The sequence below is a fragment of the Zingiber officinale genome, chromosome 6B (genome assembly GCF_018446385.1).
Source record: "Zingiber officinale cultivar Zhangliang chromosome 6B, Zo_v1.1, whole genome shotgun sequence".
Classification (NCBI taxonomy): Eukaryota; Viridiplantae; Streptophyta; class Magnoliopsida; order Zingiberales; family Zingiberaceae; genus Zingiber; species Zingiber officinale.
Genome location: NC_055996.1, coordinates 76375754 through 76384930, shown reverse-complemented (window position 1 = coordinate 76384930; position 9177 = coordinate 76375754). Strand labels below are relative to the sequence as shown.

General features: G+C 35.7%; 1 protein-coding gene across 1 annotated transcript; it reads left to right on the top strand.

Annotated features, from left to right (window-relative positions):
- The first annotated feature begins 3391 nt into the window (after window positions 1-3391).
- Window positions 3392-4851, top strand: LOC121990306 (expansin-like A2). The gene is made up of 5 exons (XM_042544463.1): window positions 3392-3716; window positions 3820-3929; window positions 4019-4197; window positions 4281-4413; window positions 4523-4851. Exons 1-5 carry the CDS (start codon window positions 3590-3592, stop codon window positions 4751-4753), a joined length of 780 nt encoding a protein of 259 aa, XP_042400397.1. The 5' UTR covers window positions 3392-3589; the 3' UTR covers window positions 4754-4851.
- Window positions 4852-9177: the final 4326 nt, after the last annotated feature.

The window sequence follows — 9177 nt, the reverse complement described above, 5'->3', positions numbered from 1 at the left end:
TTAGAAATCCACTGATGGACCTAAAGAGCTTTGATTGCACCCATTTCAGTTTCTGTATATTTTTGATATTGCAAGGAGTTTAAATATGCTATCTATTATTTATTTCAACTTTTAAAAGATGTTAAAATATAATAAGAAAGAATCAGTAAAATAATCCCCATACGTTTTAGGTTTTTCAAAACCTCTGGTCCACCAATAGGAATGCCGAAAATTACAATGGAGAGCATAGTTAAACTCCTTGCAACATCAAACATCCACAGGAACCGAAATGGGTGCAATCGAAGCTCTCTAGATCCATTAGTAGGTTTTGACCGAAACACATTGATGGACCTAGAGATCTCAGATTGCAGTCATTTCAGGTCCTGTGGATTTCTAAAATTGCAAGGAGTCCAAATATGCTCTCCATTGTTATTTTCAGCATTTTTAGTGGTATACTAGAGATTTTGAAAAGCCTAAATTTTTTTTTCCTTTTTTTGTTATTGGGGCCTGATATGAAGAGATATCGGGCCCAACGTGGGCCTGATATCTTTTCATATCAGGCTCAATATGGGCCTGATATCTCCCCATATCAGGCCTAACAACATAAAAAAAAAAAAAAAAAAAAAAGAGATATAAGCTTTTCAAAACATCTGGTCCACCACTAGGAATGCCAAAAATAACAATGGAGAGTATATTTGGACTCCTTGCAATTTCAGAAATCCATAGTGTTGAATCGTGAATTCGATAGAGGGGGGGTGAATATCGATTTAAAAATTTAAGCGAGTAAATACACAGCGGAAAAAGAAAAACAAAAAGAGAGAGCAATGCTAACACAAGTATTTTTTACTTGGTTTTGAGCCTTTAGCGACTCCTACTCCAAAGCCCGCACTCGTCGAGTGCTTTCGTTGGGCAATTCACTAGCAATTCGAAAAGTATTACAATAGTAAAGTACATAACTACTTTTAAGAAATTAATACCGACAATAAAAAAAAGAAAACAACAACACTTTGTTAGAGAGGCATCGCAAGAGCACGGGAAAGCAAATCGTTCGTTGTTACTTTACTTCAGCCTTCACCCTCCTTATATAGGAGGTTCGGAGCGCCCGGATTCCTTCGGGGCGCCCTAAATGTGACGTAGCCAAGCCAACCAAGGTGCTCCACGTGGCAATGCTTGTTTGGGGATAAAACTTGTCTCCGGGGGGGCCGAACCTGTTCCGGGCGCCCAGATCCCTTTCGGGCGCCCAAACCCTTGTTTTCTGCAATCTCCTTGCTGCAAGAAAACGTTAGTCCGAGGCAAGTGTAAATCATATCCTGCAAAATAGAATGTTAGCACAATTTATAAATAAGCAGAATAGTAATTAGATTCCGTCTCCTCGAGACCGGAACCTAGTCACGATCTCGACTTAGATATCTGAAATGGATCTAAGTTGGATCAGCGCCTAATGTTCCCTTCCCGAGAATGCACCCTCACAGTCACTCCCCTCTAGTGACTTACTTTCACTTACCTACCAAACGCCCGGTCAACCCTTTGATCCGTTTGGACTTCGTGTCAACTACCTGGTCAGCCCGTCGACCTTGCTGAGCTTCCTTGCAACACTGAGTTAGTACAGTATTAACAGAATTCAAGTATAACCTAGAATTACCTCCTAGGGTTGCCTAGCTTTACTCACTATGACTTCCATTGTCTGACTTCACTCACCAGGACTTTCTCCACTTAGCTTCACTCACTAGGACCCGACTTCACTCACCAGGACTTCCACCACCTAGCTTCACTCACTAGGGTCCGACTTCACTCACCGAGACTTCCACTTTGCCTAACCTTTGGTTAGGACTTACCTTTGCTAGTCATCTAGTCCTGGCTAGACTTCTCTCTCCCAAACATCAAGTTCTATTTGGATCAACCCTTGGTCATATTATCAAACGTCGAAACCATAGAGGTCGATTGCACCAACACATAGGACCTGAAATGACTACAATCTGAGGTCTCTAGGTTGATTAGTGAGTTTTGATCAAAACTCACTCATGGACCTAGAGAGCTCTGATTGCACTCATTTTAGTTCCTGTGGATTTCTGATGTTGCAAGTAGTTCAAATATGCTGTCTATTATTTATTTCAACTTCTAAAAGATGTTAAAATATAATAAAAAAAGAATTAGCAAAACAATCCTCATACGTTGGGTCTGATATGAATCATAGCAGACCCACGCATGAGAATTTTTGCCAATTCATCAGTATTACAATTTTACACCTCCGTAGAAGCTGAAATAAATAATGGATCAGTCTCTGTTGATTTATGGGGTTGTAAAGAATTCAAATATGTCATCTATTGATTATTTCGACTTCTCCAAATGTATTCTAATGTTATCAAAAAATCAACTAAACTCTAAACATTGTGGGTCCGATATGATTTATATTTCAAACCTATGTTATGCATGTACGCATGGAAAAAAAAGAGCAGAGAGGAAAAATTAAATTGGTTGCATGCATAGGAGAAAGCAAATAGAAGAGAGTGAGAAACGACAGTGAAAAGAAAAAAGTTAGATTTATCATAAGGATAAAATAGGAAATGTACTTAAAATGTGCATTCTTTAGTAAATACCAAATTAACGTACGTCTTTTGATAAATTTAGATCTCTATATGAGTTCTTTGGTAAATTATGGAAAAAACAAATACTCAAAGAACATTAAAAAAAAAAAAAAAATTATGAATAAAAAAAAAACTGGCATAAATTTGTCTTTGACAACTTGAAGAGATTTTTACTACCAAGTAATTTTTTTATTTCTTTTGAACTATTTCAATTATTCCATATGTATGCTACCAGTAAATTTTACTGTATTACATAATATGTAATAAAAATAAGAAAAATACTTGTTAGTCAATCAATGTTATTGTATTGTTTGAAAAAATCATCCAGAAATTTATTTTTTAATTATTTATTGGTATTAAGTATTATATTAATTTTTTACACGACATTATTTTTTTATTTAAAAGTTCCGAGCAAATTATTCCATTTGTCTCATCCTTCAAAATAAATTGTTTGACTGTCTGTTGAAGTTAGAAAGCTCCACATGTATTAATTTCCTCGGAAAATTGCAATGATATATTATATAAATATAGATTCAATTTTCTTAACATTTCTTTTAAGGGGAAATGGTTAATTAATCAGTTTTAAAAATCCCAATTTTTTTTTTCTTAAAAAAAAGGCTGCTAACTGCGGGATGTCCAACTCCAGTTGCCAATTGCCAAACCGTGCACGCATACATTTCTAGCTAGATCTTAAACTATTAAATATTCCATCCCAAATCTCAAATCTAGCAACCAAGAACGGGATCCAACAGTCCACTCAAACCTTTGATCTCTTTGTTCTTTATCGATTGGCAGATTCAAACAGAGGCCACGGGAAGATGCCAAAACTTTAGACTTGAAGCACGGTTTTGCTTGTTTTTTCCTACAAATGGAGGCAAGAACAGTTGGCGGGCGCGTCGAGAAGTCATCGTCACTGCACTGCTTGCTCTCTTCTTTCCATGGGAGACACAGCACCATGGAGTTTACTGCCCCTCCTCTCCCTATTTATCTCACCACATCCGTAATTTCATTAACAAGACACAGACATGGTCGCAGGTGATTCCATCTTCTTCTTCTTCTTCTTCCTTCTCATTGCTTCCTCCGCCATGGCTTCCGGTGGCTGTGTGCATCCAGCAAGAGCTGGATACTTGTCTTCTTTATCTGTTTTCTCTGGTATTTCTCAACCTCTGCTTCTTCTTGTTCTTTTCCCTTTTAATTTTCTGCTCCGTCTGAAAGGCAAATGGCACTGTTGGATTTTGTTGGTTTCTCCCTGTAGCTGGAGCTTGTGGATATGGCCCCATGGCGTTGGGCTTCAATGGTGGCTACGTTGCTGCTGCGACGTCTACTCTTTACAGAGGCGGCGTTGCCTGTGGAGCTTGTTTCCAGGTTCAATTTCACTCGTCCAACTTCTAAACAAACAAATAATTCAAACCAAACAAAAACAAACTATTCATGTACTTGTTCGATTTAAACAGGTGAGGTGCAAGAACATGAAGATTTGCCACAGCGAAGGTGTCAAAGTGATCCTCACGGACCTCAACGAGGGGAATGGCACAGAGTTGATTCTCAGTCGACCGGCGTTCATGGCGATGGCGCAGCACGGAATGGCCAAAGAGCTGAAGAAACTTGGCACTGTGGATGTGGAATACATGAGGTAACAACAATACATCAAACACCAAGGCGTGTAGTGTTTCTTGTTGACATTTTATCAACAGTGGTTTCGATTCCTTGGAGCAGAATTCCATGCGAGTTTGGAAACAAGAATTTGTCCATCAGAGTGGAAGAACAAAGCCAGAAGCCTAATTATCTGGCAATCAAGTTCCTGTACCAGGGAGGTCAAACTGACATAGTAGCAGTGGATATAGCAGAGGTGAGTCTGAGCCTCAGCCTGAAACTGAGTTTGAGTCTGACACAAGTAGACCGGCTTTGGTTTTCTTAATTTGTTGCGAGCGTTCAAATGTCTTGTCTCGGGTTCGCAGGTTGGGTCGGCACATTGGCAGTCCATGAGCCGGGTAAAAGGACCCATGTGGAGCACCTACCGAGCGCCCGCCGGACCGTTGCAGATTAGACTGGTGGTGACTAGCGGTTATGATGGAAAGTGGGTTTGGGTTCGGAAGGAGATATTGTCGGTCCACTGGACGACTGGTTCGGTTTATGATTTGGGGGTTCAGATCAGTGACATTGCTGAAGATGGATGCTCAAGCTCCTAAATCTGAAGCAAGCGAGACTAACCAGACTCGATTGCCATTTTAGATGTACACATGTGTAAAATTGCACAAGATCGAAGCCATTGAACAGGACATGGATTTGATGCCTAAAAAAAAGGGCTAAATGATCCACGGTTGACTAAAGAGTCAATAAAATGTCCCTTTATTTTTGCGTTAAATCAATCTCCTTCCTTTGGATCGCCCTTGGTGAACTTGATTTTGACTTATGTGAAAGAACAGTTGGGCACAGGTTCAAATTATTAAATTTGAACTAAACTCAAATATATTTAATAATTTTTTAAATTAAAAATAAATTTATAATTTTTATAAATTATTCACAAGTTGTCAAATTAAACTCAATATTTAGATCATTTAAATTTCACCCCTTTTCAAATTATTATTCAATTATACTCGAATCAAATCGACATTTAAACCTTTTAAATCAAACTAAAATTTAATAACTAAGTGGCCAAAGTTCATTAATGGCATAGAAAACAATGCATTTTTTCTAGATAATTTAATTAACCACTAAATTATAGGGATGTAATCGAGTCGAGCCGAGCCGAACTCTTGAATGTTTGAGTTTGACTCGTTTATAATCGAGTCGAACTCGAGCTTTATTTAACGAATATATTCATGGCTCACGAGCTTATTCGAACTTTTATCGAGCCTAAACGAGCTTAATAAATATAAATCATAAATTTAAATATTCATTAAAAATTAAATTATATATTTAGAGAAAATTATAATAATATTATTAAAATTTATAATTTTATTCTATAAATAAATTTAATATATTTATCTATATTTTTCATAAGTAGAGTGTAAAATCTATAAATTCAATATCAAAACTATTATTTTTTTTATTTAAAAGTTGCTTAATGAGTTTAACGAACGTGTTCACGAGCTAACGAGCCGAATATTGCGAAGCTTGAGCTTGATTTGTTTATCTTAACAAGCCTCATTAAACGAGCTCAAACGAGCTTTTTATCGAATCGAGCTTCGAATAGCTCGCGAACGGCTTGGTCCATTTACACCCCTACTAAATTACTTAATTGAATCAAATTTAACTTAATTATATCAAAACCTTTTGTTTCTTCCCAAAACATAATCTTGGACTTGGGAACTTTTGACCAAAGTATGCTTTGGTTTTTAGAGTTCCAACAGGATGTTAATGCTATAATTAAAGAATGATAAAGTTTAGTTGAATATAAGAAGAAAGGCTGTTAGTATCCAATTCAAAAAAAACGCAGTGAAAGAATTACCATAACTGGAAGTTATGGTTTCACCCAAGTATGTTATAATCAACCTGAAGGAAGGTGGAGAGAAGAAGGCAGGCGAGAGAACAAATCCATTTAGGTGGATGATAGATAATGGTTTCTCAACCATTGCAAATGGAGACGCTACAACGTATATCTCGTGGAGTTTCACAGCCTGTGGGTTTACCTGGTAATTCCTTCTGATTTTGTGTGTGTGTGTGTGTTGACATGCTCTTGTTCAAAAACAAATCACATGTTGATGTTGTTCTTCAACAAGTGAATATCAAGCTTTTGTTGCACATAAGTTTTGAGTAGTGTTTTACCAGACAAACACTATACTCAAGTTTTATTCAATACAATTGATATTTCTCAGTTCATTCTATAAGATTTAATAACTTCGGAAGATTTGGCATAATCAAATGCTTTATGAAAGACGGCTAAGAGAAGAAGTATTTATCGCAGGAAGTTGCGCATGGAATCAGTTTTATAAGAAGATGGTGAGAAATATGTCGGTCTTTGCCTCTCACATGATGATGCAGCTTCACAAAATTCAGTGATCAAAGCAATCTACAAGCTTAGGAAGATTATATTACATTTAAAGTTTGGGTAATTTTGCATGCAGTTCCTATTGACAAACAAATCTTCGCATGCGGTTTCCATCCATGAAAATCTTTATTTTCACTCGCCAGTCAAACATCTTTACCTAATTGCCCATGATATTTTTAGGTACAAAAAGTCTAAAAATTAATATAAATCCTCTTAAATTGAGTATATTAACTTAGAATCTAGTATATTTTCTATCAAATTGAGTACGATTCTTTTTTCACCTTAAAATATACTCGATTTTAGTTTAATGTGCTGAATTTAATAGGAATTATACTCATTTTTAGACTATTTGTACCGAAAAATATGAGGGTTAATTTCGATAGAAAATATACTCGATCCTAGTATAGAGTACTAGATTATAATGTAAAGTGTTGAATTTAACATGAATTATACTTATTTTTAGATTTTTTATACCTAAAAAATAAGAGGGACAATTTTGATAGAAAATATACTCGATTTTTAATATAAAGTACTGACTTTAAGAATAATTATACTCATTTTTGGACTTTTTGTACTCAATTTTGGAATTTTTGTACCTAAAAAATTTGAGGGGCAATTTAGCTATCAATATTTGCATGAGGGAGTTGAAACAAGTAATACTTTGCATGCAGATAGTGGAAACAAAGTTTTTTGGATATAGGGATTGCATGCAAAGTTAACATTGTGATTGGGGATTTTTCTCTAATTTACCGTTAAAGTTTCACATTAATGATGTTAGATTATATATTTATTTATTTATATCTGTTAAAGTAATTTGAACGTTTTACTTTTTTTTTTATAGAATTTAGGGTTTCTTAATTTAACTATATAAGACTTTATATTATGTATCAATTTTAAAATCCATTAATATGGTTAGTTTTTTTCTTCTCTTAATTTCTACATAGTATAGAGCGGTTCTCCTTCTCTGATCTAATTTTTTAAACCGCCTCCTGTTATTATTTCCTGTTGCCATTGTCGTCTCCTACAGTTGCTATTGATTTCGGCGCCGACATTCATTTTCTGCCCTGTTGCTATTGATTTCAGCGCCGACATTATTTTCTGTCGATTTCAACGCAGACGCTATTTTCTATCGATTTCGACACCGACGTCCTGTGCTGTCAATTTTGGCGCTGACGCTCTTTTCTTCCGATTTCGGTGTCGAAACCCTATGTTGCCAAATTTGGTATTGACGTCATTTTCTACTGATTTTGATATTGACGCTATGTGCTATTATTTTCTACATTTAACATCCTTTTTTGTCTCAAATTCTGTGTGACCACGAATCGTTCTGACATCAGTTTCTGCGGATTATACAAATGTGTTTTCTTACAGTTTAGTTATTCTGAGAATTATTCGTTCTGTCATCATATCTGGTCGTGCGGATGTTTCATGAAAATCTGATTCATATATGTTTTAGTAGTTTAAACAGTTCCTTGCTTCACAGCTCTCTACTATGTCAGTTTCCTCTCATATATGTTTTGTCATCGTCTGGTATTTCTGGTATATCTTCATCCTTGTGGATTTTGGACTCTGGTGTCCCTCCATCATATGTCATCCAATTTGTCATATTTCGTTTATTTTTCTCTAGTTCATCTATATCTATTGTGACTGCTGATGACACTCCTATGTCATTAGTAGGTGTTGGCTCAATTGTTACATTTTCTTTATCTCTTACTAATATTTATTATATTCCGAGTTTGACTTTAAATATTGTTTCTGTTAGTCAATTATGTGAGTCTGGATACCTAGTCTCTTTTTCTTCATCCAATTGTTATGTTCAGGACCCACAATCTCAGAGACTGATTGGGACAGGTCATAAGCATGGAGGACTCTATGTTTTAGATCAACTCAAATTACCAGAAGTTGTAGCTTTGAGTGTGGATTTATCGTCTTTTCACCTGAGTCATTCATCTTCTGATTTTTATTTGTGGCACTCTCGCTTAGGTCATGTTTCAGCGATTTGTGTGCAGTTTTTAGCCTCTACAAGAGCATTAGAACCTTTAAAAAATTCTGATATTTCTGATTATAGTGGTTGTAAACTGGCTAAATTTTCTGTCTTACTATTTTTTTAAAAGTCTTTCTTTTTCTTCTGCTCTATTTGATCTTATCCATTCTGATGTATGGGGTCTCTCTCCTATTTCTACAAAAGGGGGGTCAATGTATTATATTTCGTTTATTGATGATTGCACTCATTACTCTTAGGGTTATCTTATGAAACACAAGTCTGATTATCTTACAATTTTCAATAACTTTAGAGTTCTTGTGAAAACTCAACATTCTAATATCATAAAGTGTTTTCATTGTAATTTGGGGGGTGAATATACTTCAAATCAATTCTCACATTTACTTGCTTCTGATGGTAGTATTCATCAAATCTCGTATAGAGATATTCCTGAACAAAATGACGTGGCTGAACGGAAATATAGACATCTTGTTGAAATATTCCGTTCATTTTTATTGTCTGCTAGTATTCCTAGTGCCTTTTGGGGGGAAGCAAACCTTACTGATGCTCATGTCATTAATAGAATTCCAATCTCACACAATTGAGGTTTGTCACCTTTTGAAAAATTGTATGGGTATGCT